Source organism: Epinephelus lanceolatus, chromosome 15, assembly GCF_041903045.1.
Source record: "Epinephelus lanceolatus isolate andai-2023 chromosome 15, ASM4190304v1, whole genome shotgun sequence".
Taxonomy (NCBI): Eukaryota; Metazoa; Chordata; class Actinopteri; order Perciformes; family Serranidae; genus Epinephelus; species Epinephelus lanceolatus.
Window position 1 is genome coordinate 24,422,680 of NC_135748.1, and position 22,407 is coordinate 24,445,086.

The window sequence follows — 22,407 nt, forward strand, 5'->3', positions numbered from 1 at the left end:
ATGTTTATCATTTTTCTGCACACTCAGGACCTTTAAATAACTTTGGCATGAAACATTTATAGAAGGATGTTTGTGCTGGAAATGTTCCTCGGGGTACGTGGGCAATTTGGCTCCATATGCTGTAGCATTTGGCAGATGAAGAATAGCAATATAGTACACAAGCTGTAGTCCCAGAAATAATTTGCCGTAGCCCCGAGAGCAGCTTAAAGTGAGCCAATTTAGAAAATATTTATCTGTTTATTGGAAATGCACATGAAGTATTAATTTATGTTTCTACCAGTTAAGAAATATTTTAATTTGTAAAATATTTTAATATAAAATCAGGTCATGTTTTTCCTGTGTTGACTTACAGAGATCCAGTAATGTGTCTGTTTCATTTTATTTCAGCTGTTTTTCTTTCTTGCTATTAATGAGAAAAACTTAATCTGCAGGTTGCAGTGAGAATTTTATCCGCTGGCCATTTAACATTCAGTCAATTCCAATCAGCCCATAGAGAGCTTAAAATGATTTAAGCTTCAGAGTAAATGTGGGTTTGATCTGATTTTTGTGAATTTAATATTTTCATTTGACTTTTAACCTTTAATCACCTGCTGTTGCACCTGCTGGACATCGATAATTTAGACTGACGCACGTTTTAATGAGGTGGTCATATTTCAAAAGAACATCCTCAAGCAAAAGAACAAGGCTGTCTGCACACTGAAATCTACAAGCTCCCAAGAAATATAATTCAGGTGCAACGCTCAGCAGAATATGAACTAAAACTTAAAGGGTAACTTCAGTATTTTTCAACCTGGACGCTATTTTCACATGTTTTTGTATCTGAGTGACTAATGGGAAAGATTTTTGAAACTGGTCCAGGACTGAGAAAGAGGGCTGCAGCTGTCAGCCACAATACAAGCTGCAATGTAACCACTCGGGGCACGTTTGCATCATCAGTTTACGTTTAGTAAGTGTCTGCGACATTATACATAGGATTCCTACAAAGACAGACCTTTTTGTTAAAGAGTAAGATGCTTTTTTTGAATCCCCCAAATTGCTCAACCTACCAGACTCCATTTTATGCAACAGTAATTTTATCATCGTAAAACAAAGTTAGTCAATAGAAATAAAATAAAACTCACAAAAACCATCTTGGTTCATCTTCCACTTTTCCAACAATCACCAAGTCTGGTTCGGTTGAAATAAACACCTATTGTACTTAGTTAGATATGCAAATATGCTGGCTCTATACATGCTAAAATTACTATTTATTTAAATGGAGTCTGGTGGGTTTCGTGATAGCGACTTCAGGGCTGTTTCTGGTTAAACAAATAGGATCTTACTCTGTAACGAACAGGTCCATCTGTGAAGGGATCCTTAAAAGCAATGTTGTCTGTATTGCAGCCTGTATTGCAGCTGCTGGCTGCAGCTTAATACTGGACCAGTTTTTCAAAATTGTTGTTCCCATTAGTCATTATTAATATAACTCTTATTAATCATTATTCATTTTTGCCAACCTAAATAAAAAATTATTATTTAAATAAAGATTTTAAATAATGTCTGTTGATGCTGTAGGGGTTGTGTTGTGTTTTGTTAATGGTGCGCTATTGTGTGCTGGTGTTTTAAGTTGTTTTTTTGTGGTGTATGCTTTTAATTTCTTCTGGACTATTATTGTAAGGTAGCAATACTTGTGCAGCTCCTGAGTCCAAGACAAATTCCCCTATGGGGACAATAAAGTATATCGTATCGTACCACATCGTACTGCATCGTATCGTATCGTTTCCTATCCTATCCTATCCTATTCTTTTGTAGTCGCTCAGGCAAAACAAAAACATACGTACATACATGCAAGCAACAGCATGAAAACATAAAGTCCAGGCTGAAAAATACTGAAGCTACCTTTTAACCCTTTGAAACCTGAGCAAACTGGCTTGATTTCTTTTAAAAACATGGAAGAAAGGCAATGAGCAACGAAAGAAGACATGACCCCAAAAAATTAGCAAGAGATTAGTATAAAGAGAAAATTAAAAACAAGAAATGTAGTAAAAAAAGTAAAAAAAAGAAATTTAAAAACAAAGAAATGATGCAGATAGAGTGAAAGAGAATGAAATATAATAATTTTGATTAGTAATCATAATAATAATAATAATAAATACATTTCTTCTCAAGCCTTCTTTTTTCCCTAGTTTTTATTTTTAAATAATTTTCCATTTTTTCCCAATTTGTGGGACATTTCTTACCAAGTTACTCATTGCCTTTTTTTCCCCCATGTTGCTGAAAAAAAAAAACCCGCATCAATTTGCTTCAGGTTCAAAGGGTTAAATACTTGCGAAAAGCATCTGAAAGCAGCACAAGAAAAGTGATGTTGCTCCAGATTTCAAAGGGTTAATCATATGCCGTGGGATGGGTGTTAAACTACAACTCTAAAGGTCGTGATGTCCTCTGCACAGATCCAAATCAGGGTTACAACTAGGAAAAAAAACCAGCACCAGACAAGAAGAAAATGTTTGCTGCACAGTCAAGCTGTCTCAATTAATCATTAATGAAAACATCAGAGCATTTTCCTCCTCATCTTTACTTGCAACATGAAAAAAAAAAACTGAAAAGAGAGAATGAGCTGGTGGTCACTCATTCATTATTCAAACCCTGTATGAAAAGAAATCTGATTTCATCACTTAATAAAAATACAGCTGTTTATTTACCTTGTCTTTGAACTATTTTCCCCCTAAAATCAAGCTTGGCAATGTTGCACTTCAACTTAAGAGAAATCAGGACATCAGTACTTTCAAGCTTCCAAGAGCTGCTGAGATTTACATATTTTTAGGTGTTTAATTTTTAAGCACTCTTCTTTAAGTGCAGTAAAAGCAGAGAGATTATAAGACGGGTTTAGTAATGTTAAAGTGCCCATGTGAATCATTTAAAGATCAACATTTCATAGGTTAACCATGTTTTAACTGCAGTACAGAAAAGTCGCATGAAATAGCACTTACTCTCTCCCTCAGCTTTCTCTCTTTCCTCTCCTGTACGGTGGAGAGGTAGTTGACCGCCGCGTACTCTATCACCGACAGGAAGACAAAGACAAAACTGACCCAGAGGTAAATGTCCACTGCCTTGATGTAGGAGACCCGCGGCATGGAGGCGTTGACCCCGGTGATGATGGTGGACATGGTCAGCACTGTGGTGATGCCTGGAGTGGAACACACAAACTGTTTAGTGACATCAGAGCGCTTACGTATGTATGTACTGTATCACCGGGCTGGGAAGCTAAAATTAAATGCTAAGTATCATAGAAACATGAGACACTAGTATTGTGTCATTGTGGGCTGCAGTTATTTTAACGTGTGCACCTGTTTGTTAATCTGTTACAATATTTTATAAGTCACTGTGGGAACATTCTGTAACTGCTCTACCACCTTCACAGGAGGGCCAGAGGTTAGTCTCAGCTGCAAAACAAAAAATGAATGACTTATTGGATAACTTCCTCTGTATATTTCAGCAAATGCTTCGTTATATGAGATTTTAACCAAATTGCCAGAAAATATGTTGGCATATATGTTAATGCAAAACACGGACATCCCATTTTTGGTGCCTCAATCAAAGCTGGAAATGCCGCAGCTGACTCACTTATAGAAGTCAGCTGATATACATACAATCCGAAATACGCCACTAAAACTATGTACAAATTAAAATTTCTGTGGTTTGCAGAAACGTACAATACCAACATTTTCTTCTGGTGACTGGACTGCAGATTCTCCTGTCCATTACTTTATCCCTGTGAAAGCACAATTGAATTTACCTCCTTTAAGAAACATTATAATGCTTCAGCCAGGGATGGGAAATCACTCGATAAACTGCTCAGAGCTCACAGAGACAAGGTGCTACAAGTTGACACTTATTTTTAACTGAAGAAATAGTTTTGGGAAAAACACTGATTTGCTTTCTTGCAGAGAGTTAGATGAGAAGATTTATTCCACTCTCACATGTGTGCGGTAAATACGCAGCTACAGCCAGCAGATGGTTAGCTTAGCTTAGCATAATGATTGGAAACAGGGCGACAAAGCCAGCTTGGCTCTGTCGAAAATTAAACAAGCAAAAAAATCAGCCTAGCACCTCTAAAGCTCATTAATAAACATTTTAGATCTTATTTGTTTAATTCTTACAAAAAACAAAGTGTAAAAAAGGTTGTGGTTTTATGTGCAGGACTATTTTTGAATGAGCAGAGCCAGACTAGCTGATTTACCCTGTGTCCCATGGATGTATAAAGAGCATTGGATACAACATTGGAGTAGGGGCCAAGTTCACTGATGAAAGTTATATGAATGCATGAGGCCCAAAAAAGCTCAGCCTCTCAGGTATAAGATTATGCAATGGGCTGACAGAGCAAGCACAACAAAAACTTACATCAGCCAAGCGTGACAACTTCTGGTTAAGCCCTGTGCTAACTTGAATGGGGATAAAATGATTTAATCATGCGGCTCCTCTACACATTTGAAGTGTTATTGGATCAAATGGATTAAGAACCACCGCTATTGAGGTTCAGCAAAATTTAGAGGATAGGACGCTGGGCTGCATGACCTATGACAAAATGTGTATAGGGCACATATTTATACAGTTGGAGAATGTAAGAATCACTTTAGGTCAACAACAATGATATATGAAAATTAAATGAAACTTAATTTCTATGTAATTTTTTGTCAAAGCAACAGGGAGCTACTGGAGACAGGCTAAAGAGACACATGCGGCTCCAGAGCTGCAGGTCGCCTACCCCTGGTCTCATTCATACAAAAAGTAAAGTGCCTAAACAACAATTTGGGCCGTCTATTTCTTTGCTTGGGACCAGTGACTTCCTGGAATCTCTGCTGGTTTCTGGGCAACGAAACAAGACAGAGTAATAATGATCTTGATAAGCATTTTGTGTTACCTTTGGATGGACCCAGACGAGTTGTTTCTTCTTGTTTATAGTCTTCATGCCAAGCCTTCTCACCAGTTACTGTACATAATTATGGTACAGATGTGAGAGTGGTATCGATCTTCTCATTTAACTCTCAGCAAGAAAACAATAAGTGTATTTCCAAAAACTTTGGGCTAAGAGGATGAAAACCACTGCACTCTGCTAACCTGCTTCCCCACACTCAAACTAAACAATCTTTTAGTAGAGCCGGGGCTCTTTGCTACGACTCTGCCCTGTGAAGGAAACTCTGTCCTACCTAGTGGCACCCTGGCGGGGACGGCCCTGCGGTCAATCCAGAAGGACACCCATGACAGCATGACCATGAGAGTAGCAGGGAAGTAGGTCTGCAGCAGGAAGAAGAAGATGTGGCGCCGCAGGGTGAAGTGAATGTACAAACGATTGTACCAGCCTGAGAAAGAGAAACATCACCATTACGTCGTCATGTGTTAGCTGCCGATACACCGTGCAAATACTCCCAGCTATTGTGGCAGGCAGAGATAGGACGCGAAATCCTTTTTGTGCTTCAGGTCGCTCTTGAGAGCTAGAAAGTGACATGTGGTTATAAGAAGGCTGCAGGGCTGTCACAGTGGCTTTCCAGCCACGTACAAGTGGTTGGCAGTAGTTTGATTCATTTCGTTTCACTGTAAGGATTAAATATTAGTGCGTTCTTGTTGGTGTGACATTCAAAGGGCATGTAAGGAAGGCTCCATCCTTTAGTCGGAAAAGGCTTATAAAGTAAAATGAGATTCATTGAAGTTGTAATTCAATTGTGATCTACTTTTTACATGCACGATTCACACATTTGGCTCATTTGCATAATCAGTGCAGTTTACCGTATGTATTAGAAGTGCCTGTTGTGTCGTGGATTACCTGTGCTGCTGTAGAAAGCCAGCTTGGTGGTGGTGTGAAATTTCTGGATGAGGAACTGGGACAGAGATATTCTGTCGTCCGTGTTCAGGGATTCGTTGCCTTTCTTCCAGTACAGCATCAGGTCATCATCTGTGTATGCATCTGGAGGGGGGAGACGAAGAAGAAGTGAGCACATCTGTAGCGAACCAAATCAGGACGGATTTAGCACAAACAATGCTGGATGTTAATGTGAACAAAACACAGGATACAGACAATTTCACAAGACATGACTGCAACTCTGAAGCGGCACTGGCAGTCCAAGAAGACGTCTTTGAGCCTCACTAGCAGAAGAGCTAAATGGGGTGATACTAGAGGCACATCATGGCACGATACATCTGAGATTTCAGGAGATATCTGGTGAGCAAATGTGACACTTCGGCCTGAGGCAAGCACAAGAGGAAAGCCTATATAGTGTCCAAAATGGAAATGAACAAGAGGTGTAAATGTGTTCAGTAAATGCTGATATTTCTTGTGCATAGGTGAAACACAGTGATGGTGCTCCAAGAACAGTCAGAAAGGTTGGAATTATCGTGTATGTGACCCTGACATAACCTTATTATCCTGACGTGACTTCAGTTAAATGATCTGGCGTTTATTCATGTGGGGAGAAGCAACTGTTCTTGGAGCTGGTTGTCTAAATAACAGGAAAACAGCAGCTTAAGTGACAGGAAACACCTTTTAATGTGTGTTTAAAGCTGTAGGTGTGTCAACTGATACTGTTTGTCAGACACAATAAATTGTCATGATGTACCAACTCTTTGGCTTTCTCGTGAGTAAACCCTCACATGTGCAACTCCATGTTTGAGCCTCTCCTTTTTTTAAGTCTTGTTTATGCTACAAAATATTTTTGGCATTGTCGGCAGGATGGGCCTGGGAACGACATCCAGTTTGCTGCATCTCTTCACTCTGTGCGAGCAGCACATAAAAAAAGGTAGGAGATCTTTTCATCTGTAATTCGTTGTGTGACCTTGCCAGAGTTTGAGGAGATGCAGTGACTGGTGTCAGAATTCCTCCAAAAGAACCTTGAAGTTAAATGTAAATTGATTAAGTGATATGAAGGACATGCGCATTTGATCTTCAACATTTTCATGTGCACTGGGGTTTAGAAGACTAAGAGGACTAAGAGATAAGGACAAAGGTCCCCATATGAGTTAAGTGCTACAGGCAGGAGTCCCGGCATGAGCTCAGTTCTACTCTTAAGGGATGAAAAGAGTAAAGCACTGCAGTGGCCCTTGACTCGATGTAGAGCAACGCCAGGCAGAAATTAATTTTACAGAGTCAAGAGGAAACTTTGACCTGATGGTGGTATGGATAAATCAACATGTTAGCAGTGGAAAAAAATGATTGTCTCTCTGAAATATCTGTTCATATTCTTGATAAATTCACTCACAGCTCTCGATCTCCAACGAGCAGGTTTGGGTGTCCAGAGGGAAGCGGCTGAGGTCCATGTTGCACATGGCAGTGACGGTGACTCTGCAGGGAGAACAGGTAGCTATTACTGTTTACACCTCGAGGTGTCACAATAACAAGCCTCTAGTCCATGAGTAGATGCTTCCTTCTGTGCAGTGATACGGTTGCTGGGTGTAGCTCGGTAGAAAGAAAACAGTTCCTGCGTTCTGTATATAGTATAATGTCCTTTGAGCACCACAAGCCAAATGCCATGTAGTTTCATTATATTTGAGAGAAGGCAGACATCTCTACGGCCAGTATCGCCAACACTGCAACTCACAGGAAAATAATCTAAATTAATAAGTAGCAGCGCATGTCCAGTAAGAAGATATATACATTTTTGATTGATTTGGTTATCTGTCCCTTCAAATGTTTCTTTCAGTTTTCCTTTTCCTGTATTTTCTTCCTGCAGTCTTGTTTCCCCTCTTCTCCCTCTTTCCCCCCAATTTCCCATCAGATTGCCTAATTTAAGTAAAATAAAACTGCCTAAAATAACTGCCTGATGACTGAATAAAAAAAAGTCCCTGCAGTGACAGACGTCGCAGGCATTTCACATTCTCCTCTCAAAACTTGACACTTTCACATTCATCAGCTACACTGATTACACATGATCAAATGACACAGAAATGTTGTTCCAAAAAATGCACCACCTGCTGCCAAAATCATTAACCCTATGGGCCCTAGGCGTTTTTGGGGTATTTTTCCTGCCTTTACTTTTAAGCTCATATCACAGTCATTATAAAGGCTACATACACATGCTATATCTTGTTTTTTCAGGGCAATATGGGCTATCCAGATTTGTCATCATTCCATGTTCTTCTATGTGCCTGTATTTTATATTAATTTTTATATCAATGAAAAAAACAAATCCGTGTTACTAAATTCTTACATTTTTACATGTATCTCACCATAGCAAGTTGGAAAAAGACATATTCTGCCATATATGAAGAGGGGAGACTCTCTGGAATCTGGCATTATAAGAACCATGATGGTGGGACATTCTGTCACTTCACAGTTGTCCAAAACATGTGGTTTGTGCCAGGCGGACATGATTGCCAGTATTTTTTCATTATTGCAAGAAATTCCATTGACTCATTCACAAGTCAAAAATGTGTTTTATCTGAAAAAAACATGCAATATTTACATCTAAGATCATAGAAAAATAGTCAACCAAGTGTAATGATGTCCTCCAAGATAATATTTGTCACTTTGTTTGCAGTAAACAAAGTTTGTTGTTGTTTTTCAGTTTCAGTTATATATTGGGGGGCATTTTGGGCATTGGGGGGGAAACATGTCCCCCTCAATGTATATGGTGACTACGGCCCTGTCATGCATGCATAATTAAGCTACAGTTGTCTGGGTGCGCAAAGGTGAAGTGGCTGGTCTTGTCGTACAAAGTTTGATGGAGTGTCAACTGGACAATATGGAGATATCTGCATCTTGAAAGCTGGACTACAAATGTGGATGACAGGGAGAAACACACGCAAGCCTAAGACGTGGTAAGATACAATATTCCTCACTATATGAAGTGACTGATAACAAGATCTGTACAATGGATTGTAAAGAAATTCCTCAGGTTTTTATTTTGTAGACAATTAATCTGGATTTATAGCATGATGGGATGACAGCACAATGATGTGTGTGGTATCATAGGAAAGCTCTAGTCCTACAGCTGTTGTAAAAAGCTTTTTTATGATGATTTTTTCCTAATTTTCTTTTTACAATACAGGAGAATAACCTCTCTTCTTTTTTAGTGATGAATCACCAGCCTCTTTGCCTTAGTCTTTGGCTTTTTTTTCCAAATATACAAACTGCTTGTGAAAGCATTTTGTCAGTATTCTTAAAAAGACACCTGATTGTCCTCTCTGGGCTCCCGTCGACGTGTTTACCTGAGACTGTAGAGGACGTTGCCATCGGGGTAAACCCTCAGCATGACGTTATCGGTTGTGGTGTCGTGGATAAAGGAGCGCTTGGAGTGGACAAAGAACATGTCAGGAACCCAAATCTTCTTCACCAGGCGACTGTCGAAGGTCATGCTCTGGTTGTTGGTGCTTGGGAACGACAGCCGCTCGTCCTTCCAGTAGTGACGCAGGTACAGTGTCATGGTAAAGTCCTACAGGAAGACAAGAAACTGGTGCTGACATGCTTTATACTGTTGTAGCTTGTTGAGCTGGAGCTAGTTTATGTACCATACACAGTTTGGTTGTTTAGCTTCCCACCCTAGGGTTCGGACGCCTGCAAAGGGTCTCGGGATAAATCTGTGCTGTCAAGAGATGATGAGGTTCTGATACACAACCTTGTATTTGTTTGTTGGAGTATTATCTAATATTCCTCTTGTTTTTGTGAACAATTAGATCATTTGAATACTGAGATCTTTGGTGGAACTGCAAACTAACTCTTGGACGTCTGAAAACTAACTGAGAGTTCATTTGTAAAAACAGATAAGAGCCACTCTTAAAATGAATAAACAAGCAGCTCGTTTGATATTTCTCTGAATGTACATATAACATATAACATATAACATACATTCATAAAGACTCTGAGATATCTTATTAAAACAATAAATGTTAGTTTGACTAATATTCCCGAGCTTGCACACACACACACACACACACACACACACACACACAAAAACATGTAAACCATTTTGTGTCCCAACTAGACAATACTTTTTTCACAAGCCACAACAACAGCTAAGCCACAGGTTTAATCTTTAACAACACACTGTATTTTATAAACTTGTTATGTGTTTTAATGTTATATTGTAGTTATTACAAAGATGAATGACATATCTGAGTAGACGTGGAAAGAAGCAGAAAATGGAAATACTCAAGAAAAGTACCACAAAACTGTTCTTAAATGTGCAGCATGTAACTTCTGCTGAAAGGGGTCTCTCAATCAGAACAATAACAAAAGACAGACCTTGATGATGTTGTGAAGTAGCGTAGGATCATAGGAGTAGTTGTCTTCATTGTTAAATAGCTACCATCGCTGGTGAATATCTATCTGACATGGCTAAGACAAAAAATCATGCTCATGGACAAGGAAACATGTTTTATTCACGTTATGTTATTTAATTCTAACAAAACAGCCACAGGCAGAGTCCTGAATGGGTCCAGTTTGGCAAACACACCAAACTCAGTACCTGAACCAATCTGTATTCAAATCCAGACCCTGCCTCATCCATAAATATGAGTCCCAAGACCCAACCCATGAATAAACACACCATTTTGTGCTTATGCACATTCACATGTGCAAGTCAGCTCCCACTTGATGCCATTGTGATGCAAAGTGACCTAAAGATAACCAATTTTGTAGTAATTATCTTTCCACATATCCAAAGTGACAATTTCACATGCACTTATCCCTGTACCACCTTACAGAAACGATTATAATCAGAGATCCCACACTACATTAGAGCAATACTCTCTACTGCACATTTCAAACCCGCATACAAACACTATCTGATGGAAGGACAGACCTGCAACCACTGATTTAAATTCCATATTACTCACTCCACTTCAGTCTGCTACTCTGCATTGTCTGTGTACAGTAGCTGCCTACATTTTGTTGTTTTGCCTCTGTTGATTGTTTCTGTTTTTATTCTGTATTGTAATGTGTTTTTGTTGCGTAACAAGAACCTGCTGAAAACCAGTTTTTCAGCAGGCCAGTTTTAAGTGTAACGCACAATGTTTCTTTTAATTCATTTCCTGTATAAGTAAGTAAATGAAATGAAATGAAACTGTTACCAGTCAGCTGCATCCTCAGCTTCAAAATATTGTTCCATCAAACATGCATATTTTGTCAGTCTGCCATAAAATACAGTGGTTCACAATCAAGCAAAAGCTGCTGAGTGTCCACACTACCAGCCTGGGCACCTGATAATTTTTGTTCTCAACCACTGCTCGCACACATTGAGTTCATTTTTACCTGCGCCCATACCTACACAAGGCATGTGGGCCCATTCATGCCCATTTTAAATATATATAAATATATCTTTTACCCTCTGGCCACCAGTAACATTAATTAATGTAACTTGCTTGCTAACCCTTGTTTCTCCTGTTTGCCCACAAGTTAGAGCAACTAGAGGCGGTAAGGAGGATATGTATATACATATGTAACATAAAATTACAGAATTCTCTTGGTTTGAACATTGTTAGAAACATTTGGGATGATGTAAGTACATGACTCAACAAAATATATAACATAGGTCTCATCGCTTTTAGACATTTCAATATGGGAATGATACATATCATACTTATAAGGACAGCTCTTGAGTAAATATACTTAAGTACCTTCCTCAACACTGGTGTTTTATTTTTAATCTGTAACACATTATTCTAAAAAGTACCAGCAGGCTGTTTCATACTTACCATATCCACTTCGGAGATGGTGTCCAGACTTTCTACCTGAACGTCCACTCCAACAGGAATTGGAGGACCTGAGATAAAATGGACTCATGTCAGAAAAGCATAACAAATGCATACGTGATATTTTCCAGAAGCCAGTTGAGCTCTGCCTGATTTTGGGCATCACTGGGTAAAACAGTCAAGGTGACCATAACCGATACTGTTTGAACCTTTTGTTTTGGATATCACGTGTCCAAAAAGAACAATGAGTCAGACAAATATAGAACAACTGCTTGCGTCGGTCTGGCTGGGATTCTACTTTTGACCTATTTCAGCCTTTCTACTCTGCATCATCATCATCATCCTCCAATAGTAGTACACAAACACAATTAGGTCACAATAATGGAATAAAAGTTGTGGATGAAATCCAGCTCTCTCTCTTCCACTTGCAGCTGAGACACACTTGACGCTGGACATCAGCAGCTAAAGGGTCTGGCGAGGGTCACTTGATGTGATCTCAGCAGCAGATTGTCGTGTGATTAAAAGTAGTCGCGGTTTGAAAAAACAACAACACGTGTTTCTCTCTTCAAAGCCTCATGGCTGTTTTTTTTAGTTTTTTTTTAGTTAAATACAGCTCTCGTGTTTGTGGTTATTTGCCTTTAAAGACAGCTAAAAGGATTATAAATATATTTATATTTCATTACAAAAGCCTGTGTGCCTGTCTGATAGCAAATCCCTCTAATGTACAGCGCTGAAGCAAGTGTATTAACCGAGCGTATTAACATTCTTGTGATGTAAAGAACTGCAACTGGAAACTCCAACACAATTAATGTCTCCAAGAGCTTAATGCTTACAGGACTGTGAGGCTCAAATCAAACCAACAACCACTGCAACAAAGCTGAGCATGAAGCCTCTGCAGCGTGCACCCACCATGTCTGAGCTGCACAACTGAAACTCATTTATCTGACCTCCGAATGCCGGCCTCATGGTGAAGTCGTGGTCATCTATTCTCAGGAGCTGCTCAGATTTTGTCATCAGAGATTTCGTCATGTCTGGACTTCGTTTGTAAATTGGGCTGTGAAACAAAAAAGGAGGACATGTTCGTAATGACTCACAATAAAGCCTTCAGGGGTACATACTGTAGTGCATTGTTTTAAACATCTAATTCAGTTAGCCAAAGAATCAATATTACTGTGATACTGTTTTAACTAAAGATTTAGAAAACTCACCTTCCAGATTTGTGGCCTCCACCCCCATCCATCCTGGTCTCTCTTCGTGACCTGATAAGTTAACAACAGTAATAAATAAATAAATAAATAAATGAGAACACCTGTCACAAGTGGAAGCAGCACAACATTATGCAAAGTAGGTGAGACTGCTGAAATGTTAAAGTCAAATTAAAATGTCGTTTTAGCTTTCTTTACATGGCTTTTCATTTCTGCTGTTATATAAAGTAAACGATGAATTTGAAAATCAGAAGCTCATTTTAGTCATCTCTTAAGCAAAACAAAAAAACAAACAAAAAAAAAAAAAACCTAAACATTTGTTGGTTCCAGCTTCTTAAATAAAGATCTGATTCTTGTCTTTGTCATACATGACGATAAACTGAGCATCTTTGGGTTTCTGGCTGTTGGTCGGTCAAAACATCTGAAGACATCCCCTTGGACTGTGGAAAATTATGACGGGCCCTTTCCTCTACTTTCAGAAATTCAACAAACAATTCAAGTAATCAAGAACAAAATCGTCAAATAAACTGATAAAGACAGTAATCAATTTATAAACAATATTAATAATGCTATAGTTTTAAGTTCATTTAGACTCTTTTATTTCCCTCAGTTTTTCTACACCAAAGTGTTTTTATCAGTTCTTTTAAAAGTTGTTGTTTTCATGTCTTCTCTGTTTTAATTATTGACTAAAAATAGGCTACACACTAACATGACTTCAACATATTTTTTAGCAAAGATAAAATGGCCTGTTCTTAAAGAAATATATATATGTATATATATACAGTACAGGCCAAAAGTTTGGACACACCTTCTCATTCAATGCGTTTTCTTTATTTTCATGACTGTTTACATTGTAGATTCTCACTGAAGGCATCAAAACTATGAATGAACACATGTGGAGTTATGTACTTAACAAAAAAAGGTGAAATGACTGAAAACATGTTTTATATTCTAGTTTCTTCAAAATAGCCACCCTTTGCTCTGATTACTGCTTTGCACACTCTTGGCATTCTCTCCATGAGCTTCAAGAGGTAGTCACCTGAAATGGTTTTCCAACAGTCTTGAAGGAGTTCCCAGAGGTGTTTAGCACTTGTTGGCCCCTTTGCCTTCACCCTGCGGTCCAGCTCACCCCAAACCATCTCGATTGGGTTCAGGTCCGGTGACTGTGGAGGCCAGGTCATCTGCCGCAGCACTCCATCACTCTCCTTCTTGGTCAAATAGCCCTTACACAGCCTGGAGGTGTGTTTGGGGTCATTGTCCTGTTGAAAAATAAATGATCGTCCAACTAAACGCAAACCGGATGGGATGGCATGTCGCTGCAGGATGCTGTGGTAGCCATGCTGGTTCAGTGTGCCTTCAATTTTGAATAAATCCCCAACAGTGTCACCAGCAAAACACCCCCACACCATCACACCTCCTCCTCCATGCTTCACAGTGGGAACCAGGCATGTGGAATCCATCCGTTCACCTTTTCTGCGTTTCACAAAGACACGGCGGTTGGAACCAAAGATCTCAAATTTGGACTCATCAGACCAAAGCACAGATTTCCACTGGTCTAATGTCCGTTCCTTGTGTTTCTTGGCCCAAACAAATCTCTTCTGCTTGTTGCCTCTCCTTAGCAGTGGTTTCCTAGCAGCTATTTGACCATGAAGGCCTGATTCGCGCAGTCTCCTCTTCACAGTTGTTCTAGAGATGGGTCTGCTGCTAGAACTCTGTGTGGCATTCATCTGGTCTCTGATCTGAGCTGCTGTTAACTTGCGATTTCTGAGGCTGGTGACTCGGATGAACTTATCCTCAGAAGCAGAGGTGACTCTTGGTCTTCCTTTCCTGGGTCGGTCCTCATGTGTGCCAGTTTCGTTGTAGCGCTTGATGGTTTTTGCGACTCCACTTGGGGACACATTTAAAGTTTTTGCAATTTTCCTGATTACTGCTTTGCACACTCTTGGCATTCTCTCCATGAGCTTCAAGAGGTAGTCACCTGAAATGGTTTCCACTTCACAGGTGTGCCTTATCAGGGTTAATTAGTGGAATTTCTTGCTTTATCAATGGGGTTGGGACCATCAGTTGTGTTGTGCAGAAGTCAGGTTAATACACAGCCAACAGCCCTATTGGACAACTGTTAAAATTCATATTATGGCAAGAACCAATCAGCTAACTAAAGAAAAACGAGTGGCCATCATTACTTTAAGAAATGAAGGTCAGTCAGTCCGGAAAATTGCAAAAACTTTAAATGTGTCCCCAAGTGGAGTCGCAAAAACCATCAAGCGCTACAACGAAACTGGCACACATGAGGACCGACCCAGGAAAGGAAGACCAAGAGTCACCTCTGCTTCTGAGGATAAGTTCATCCGAGTCACCAGCCTCAGAAATCGCAAGTTAACAGCAGCTCAGATCAGAGACCAGATGAATGCCACACAGAGTTCTAGCAGCAGACCCATCTCTAGAACAACTGTTAAGAGGAGACTGTGCCAATCAGGCCTTCATGGTCAAATAGCTGCTAGGAAACCACTGCTAAGGAGAGGCAACAAGCAGAAGAGATTTGTTTGGGCCAAGAAACACAAGGAATGGACATTAGACCAGTGGAAATCTGTGCTTTGGTCTGATGAGTCCAAATTTGAGATCTTTGGTTCCAACCGCCGTGTCTTTGTGAGACGCAGAAAAGGTGAACGGATGGATTCCACATGCCTGGTTCCCACTGTGAAGCATGGAGGAGGAGGTGTGATGGTGTGGGGGTGTTTTGCTGGTGACACTGTTGGGGATTTATTCAAAATTGAAGGCACACTGAACCAGCATGGCTACCACAGCATCCTGCAGCGACATGCCATCCCATCCGGTTTGCGTTTAGTTGGACGATCATTTATTTTTCAACAGGACAATGACCCCAAACACACCTCCAGGCTGTGTAAGGGCTATTTGACCAAGAAGGAGAGTGATGGAGTGCTGCGGCGGATGACCTGGCCTCCACAGTCACCGGACCTGAACCCAATCCAGATGGTTTGGGGTGAGCTGGACCGCAGAGTGAAGGCAAAGGGGCCAACAGGTGCTAAACACCTCTGGGAACTCCTTCAAGACTGTTGGAAAACCATTTCAGGTGACTACCTCTTGAAGCTCATGGAGAGAATGCCAAGAGTGTGCAAAGCAGTAATCAGAGCAAAGGGTGGCTATTTTGAACAAACTAGAATATAAAACATGTTTTCAGTTATTTCACCTTTTTTTGTTAAGTACATAACTCCACATGTGTTCATTCATAGTTTTGATGCCTTCAGTGAGAATCTACAATGTAAATAGTCATGAAAATAAAGAAAACGCATTGAATGAGAAGGTGTGTCCAAACTTTTGGCCTGTACTGTATATATATATATATATATATATATATATATATATATATATATATATATATATATATACATATACACACACACACACGATATTAGATTTTTTTGCTGATATCTGATATGCCGATATGGAACAACTCATTTGACCAATACCAATACCAATATTGATATATCCACTTTTTTCCCATCTAATTTTAGTGATCATCAGCCTCTTCTGTAGTGAAATCAACATTATGTTATGCACGCATGCTCTTATCATGACGGCCCACCAGCAAATGGAGACATGTAATACAATGATTTTCAATGTATGTACTATTAATTCAGAACAATTAAGAAAAAGCATGTCAACAGATTCTGATTCATTTTAAAGCCGATATTGGCCAAAACCGATGATGCGCCGGTATTACTGTGCATCCCTAATATATCATATTTAATTACAGCACACAATATTGATGATAGGCCAACTGTTGCGCATGAATCCTTGTGCAATCTTGTGAGCTAGCTAATGCTAAATCACTGTGTGGTATTTAAACATAATGGCGAGGTGAACTAGTTCTCCAACAGTTACTTACTATTGAAATATATCAGTCAGATATCTGTATTATTATTCCAAGTGTATAGACATTCTTATGAGCCACTATGGATTGTTTTGCAACTTTTTGAGCAAGAGACTCTGACACATGGTCCACCTCAGAGACCACCAGCAAAATAGCAGAGGGTGAGGCTAACACACCTCGACATGCTACAACTACTGCTGACTTAGCAGCGACAGGCAAGTGCAAACGAGAGAAGACCTGAAAATATTCAGAGCAGTATCTCACATATAATACATGTAGCGGACCCTGGTCTGTGTATCTTTGAGCTAAGGGGTCTGTGGCTTGAAAACCACTGAAGACATCTGGTCAAAAAGATTAATCAATTAACTGAGAAAACAATCAGCAGATAATCAACAGCTCAAATAATCATCAGCTGCAGCTTTAACTTTGAAACAAATGATGATGCACATGTCATCATCGAGCCTAACTCTACACAGCTTGAGAGTCGGAACAATAATTTCGCCTCTTTTTGTTTTGTTTTGATGCTTCTCACTTGCTAAGAAGATGTAGTACATCCGGTTACATCATGCACATTTTATCCACAAATCACACAAAGGGCAAAAGAGCATTTCCTCATCACATCTGATTTAGAGGAAGCCAGCTCTTCTCTGGTGTCACTTGTCAAGAGGGCCGCGTCTGTATACTTGTCTTTCAGGCAGCCGTTTCAGGCCACGGACAGAGAGAGTGGGAGAAAAAAAAAAAAAAAAGATTTCCAAAAACCCTAAAATGGATTATTAGAGTAGAGCATGCTGTGACAGACAGGGACAAATCCCTGTGACAACCATAGACATGCATTAAGGAAATACCACAGAGGAAGAGAGAGTGACAGAGAGAGCAGGCGAGAGAGGGAGAGACTGCACGGAATCATGAAAAAGGCAACGAGCAAAATGAAACAGCGAGAAGAGGGTCTCTCTGGCTCGCTGCAGAGCTGTGATGGGCAATGGGTGCTACTTGTCTGTGTCCATCCAGCAGCTGGTTCCTAATCCTCTTGGCAGAAATGCCTCTCCAATCCCCCTCTCTGCCTGCCTACGCCGCACAGCAGACCGACTGTCTACACACTGTTTCTGCTCTGGTCATTGTGGACACAAAACAGTACTCAGAGAGTAGCAACAGCTAAAAAGAGTTTAAGAAAACCATAATTAAATTTTACATGCTGCCTGGGTACACTGTAACAGATGGATGGGGTATAATGTCTTAATTTTATGTATTTTAAGACTTCTTTTACAACAGAAATTACTGTCACATAGACAGCAGTGGAGTGTAAGTACATTTACTCCAGTTCTGTACTTAAGAACAACTTTGAGGTACTTGTACTTTGAACATTTCGATTTCATGCTGCTTTTTACTCCACTATTTTTATTTGACAATATTAGTTACTAGTCTACTTCACAGATTCAGATTATTGATATTACCGATAAATTATGATATATTATTATAGAATAAAGCAACAAGCAGTTACCAACTCCACCTTAACAGCTGCAACATTTGTGACACACATGAATGCATCACTAATCATAATCTAGTGATATAATATACATGCTGAATTGTATTTTTACTTTTGGTGCTTTATGAGTCAATACTTTTACATCAGTACTTTTGATTTTGAAAGCATGCAAGGCAGAGTATTTTTACACTGTGATATAAAGAAGGTTGAGGTACATCACGCCGTGTCAGATGGTGATGTGATCTTGTGAGGTTTGTGCTCTGTTACCCCTGTTAACAAATGTATATGCACTCATGCTGCCTTCAAATGGAACTTGTGAGCTTGTGGTTACAACTTTGGAAATCATGTAAATGATATGCAGCAGTGACATGGATGCCACTATCAGCGTCTAAAAGCCACCCAGGCTAACAATTTAGTGAGCTAGCGTGTGGGGAACGTATGCAGGAAACGCAAAGGCATAACAGAGGAAAAAGATGACACTATTGGGAGTAGCAACAATTTCCTCAGACATATTGAAAATTACAACAATCATTGTCATCCAATGAAAAATGAACGTCCATGGGTTTCGCCATTCCTGAAAATGTCAGCAAATACATCACAACTCCTGAACTCAATGCTTTCAGTGCTTAAATTTCCATTTACAAGGTCATGAATACCACAAGAGGGGGTTATTCACATGGACTCACGACTTCACACGACTACATTTGAAGGCACCATCAGTCCAAAAACGAGATAGTTAACTAGTCTGAAAGACACGAGTTGCATTTAGCGCTCCACAGTAACAAACCATTCCCATGATGTCACCAACTAGCTTGTTAAAAGATGGCCACGTCCTACTGGTGAAAAAAATGATATGCGGTCTAGTTTTCTAGCAAATCTGGGTGAATATCAAGTTTGATTGCAGTATATTTACCTAAGATAAAAATCAAATGCACCACAGTCATATTGTTCAGTGTTTCATCTCTACTTTAATTTTACAATGTGCAGGAATGTGAGTGAAGATGCATAATCAAGCCAAGTCATATGGATCTATGTTGTTTATCATGATTAGTACTGTCGCTTAACCACTGTAGCAGCCATGGATAACAGAGCGCAACTCTAAAAAGACGGCGCCTCCCTCCAAAAAAATAATACAGCCTGACGTCAACCTCACATCCTCTTAAGATCTGAGTAGCCTGTTTATTCCACCATTGCACACACACCCTTAATGTAATCTAAAGGCAAAAACACCGTGTCAACCAACCAACTGACGCTTTGTTTCTCATTACTTTGAAATTAAAATTAATCTAAAATATATATTTACAATTCAGTAAGGTTAAAGGTCTGGTGTGTAGGATTTAGTGACATCTAGTGGTCAGGTTGCAGAACTGACACTTCTCCAGTGTGCCCAGCGTGTAGGAGACCTACAGCTGATGCGCGAACGCTAATGGTCCTATCTGGAGCCAAGATTTGATTTGTCCATCCTGGGCTACTGTAGAAACATGGCAGACTCCATGGAAGAGGATCTGCTCTGTATATAGATACTGTATAACCAGCCTATTCTAAGGTAATGAAAACACAACACTTCTTATTTTCAGGTGATTATACACCAATGAAAACACAGTTATGAATATTATATTCCATTTTTGCCATATATGTCCCCCTAAATCCTACACACTGGACCTTTAAATTGTGATATCATTGAAGTCAAGCTTAAACCCCTACTTTGCTGCTAAATTGATATTTTTTAACTATAGGAAATAGTGGTGGGACGTGGGGGCAAGGGTGTAGACTTTGCCACAACACTGAGGAAGACATGTATGAAACAGGGGGTTTGGGAGACCCAGAAAATTTTGTGCATCAAACACTTAATTTCCTGCATTCTGGTGAATTTTTTTTGCATCGATTTGTGCATTTTGCATCAATTAATGGTGTAAATTTATGTAATTTTGTCAAAGTAGAAGTCATCTGCTTCTTTTATGTTTTTATTGAGAGGGATAAATGCTCACGCTCTTAATACTGAGGAGGATATGTCCCTTGTGTCCCCCTGAAATCTACTCCTACAGGTGGGGATAACGGCGTATTTATCATTCATTTCATTGTTACATTCCTATGGTATTGAAAATGTATGGCAAATGTTGCTAGTTACAGCAGCATGCACCCAGGATATTGCAGGGTGCTTCCTTTAAAAATAATGAGCTACTTTAACAGAGTGAAAGCTTTAGATGTTTATGTGGAGGCGTGAAAAAATCAAAAGTAAGAAGGAAAACAGAAAAAAAAGAAGCAGGATGATTCATTTGTACGATCGAAATGTGATTTTCTGTCTCAATAATCATCCAGCGACCACTAAGAATTATCTTTAAAACCTCATGAGGGTTTTCTCCTTAGATGTTTTCCTGTGTGGGACTCTGCTGTCCTACACTTATCCCCCCTCTCCGCTTCCCTCCTCAAGGCAGCGAGTGAAAAGAAAATGTAAGTAATACAGTGAAAACTCCCACAACACACGCCAGCAGCATCCAACCGCTTTCCCAATTTCACACTCACAGAGAGGAGGAGTGGAGTGATGAGAAACACGGGGAAGGAAAGGTTCAACTTCTGCATAAGTGCATGTGATTTTTTCTTTTCCCCTTGCTGGAAGAGGAATGAGAGATTTACATTTGATTTGTATTCTCCGACTGTGTGTGTGTGTGTGTCAGCAGAGGGAAGACACAATGTGAGGGGACTTTTAACTAGTTAGGGGGAAAGAAAACCTGATTGATAAGGCAACACTGGTGTTTAGAAATTACGACGCAGCTTTGAGCCACTTGTGCTTTCTGCCTTTTGAAGATTCTCCACAGATGATTACGATTGCGCTCCTCTTACATGACCATCTTAACCACCTTGGGGCGCCGATGATCACTTTAAATGACTGTAATTTCACGCAGGATTGTTTAAATTAAAAAGAACTGTTTAACGCATATTCAGTGAGATCAATGTGCTCTGACAGTTTGTCATAATGTACATACAGAGCCAGCAGTGTACAGAATGTCAAACACATTTATATCACTCACATGGATGAGACGGTTAATAGCTGATTGCTGTTTGACATCTCCTCTGATCTATAAATAACAACAGTTAGAGCATGGAAAGTGATACTGTATCTAAAGGCAGGGGGGGATTATATGATTTGACAGGGTTTGTTGAATATATTAAGTGCATGCATATAAATCAACGCTGATAGTGTTATGAGGCATATGCTGCTTGGGAAAACCTTATCATCTTCACCAGAGATTAATGCAAAGACACTTTCTCACTTGGAGACCTCGGGGTATAGTTGAGCTGCATGCTAATATTTTCACAAGAGAATAGTTGAATTTGTACATGTAAATGCTGGGAAAAAAGTCCAATCTATCCTGGTGGTTTAGGGAATTTTTATATTTTTCTCCTTATTTTTTACACCTCAGATAAAATGCAAATATTCCCATGAGCCATCTAAAGGGGTTGACTTTGTACTAAGGCTGAAAAGATAAGTCGATTAATTAATTACTTGATTGACAGACTTAACCAGCAACTATTTTGACAATTCCTTTAAATAAAAATGCCAATATTTGCTCTTTCCGTGTTCTTAAACGACAAGATTTGCTGCTTTTCTTTGTAATTTATGACTGCAAATTGAATATATTCAGCTTTCAGACTGTTGGTCGCATAAAACAAGACATCCGAAGACAGGCTTTAGCTAAATGTGATGGCTATTTTACCCAATTTCCTGACATTTTTATCAACCAAACAAAAAAATCACTACATTTACTGAAAAATAATCATCAAAATAATCATTAGCTGCAGCCCCTGTGAGTCATTCCTCTGCTTGCAGCTCTCGACAGGTGCTCAAAGCCATCTGAGGATGCAATTTAAATTCATTCAGACAATTTTCGCCGTGCATGTAAACGTTCATCTTTTTAAATACCTTACAGCTGTTTTTTATGCTTCAAAATGTGCTCCAAATGTAACTGACTCGCTGAAATAATGATCGCATTTGCATTTCAAATGTGCGTCAGAGACTTCCACTGCGAATATGCCAGGCTGTGCTTCCCCATATAGTGTTCAGTGCACTTAACAGCAGTGTTAAAACATCTAATATTCTTATTAAAGCTGATAAAATAAGTTGACTGACATAAAGTTGTGACTATTTTGATTGTTTTCAGTCATTCTTA

At 39.5% G+C, this 22,407-nt stretch overlaps 1 protein-coding gene across 2 annotated transcripts in view; it reads right to left on the reverse strand.

Annotated features, from left to right (window-relative positions):
* Window positions 1–22,407, reverse strand: part of LOC117266694 (gamma-aminobutyric acid receptor subunit rho-1-like) — a 28,180-nt gene that overhangs the window by 1,430 nt on the left and 4,343 nt on the right. For both annotated transcript variants that reach the window (XM_033641998.2, XM_033641997.2), the window contains exons 2-9: window positions 12,867–12,917; window positions 12,606–12,712; window positions 11,662–11,729; window positions 9,178–9,401; window positions 7,230–7,312; window positions 5,801–5,941; window positions 5,187–5,339; window positions 2,970–3,166 (exon numbers count right to left, since the gene is read on the reverse strand). In XM_033641998.2, coding sequence (XP_033497889.1) covers window positions 2,970–3,166; window positions 5,187–5,339; window positions 5,801–5,941; window positions 7,230–7,312; window positions 9,178–9,401; window positions 11,662–11,729; window positions 12,606–12,712; window positions 12,867–12,917 — 1,024 coding nt within the window. The remainder of the gene's footprint in view (window positions 1–2,969; window positions 3,167–5,186; window positions 5,340–5,800; window positions 5,942–7,229; window positions 7,313–9,177; window positions 9,402–11,661; window positions 11,730–12,605; window positions 12,713–12,866; window positions 12,918–22,407) is intronic.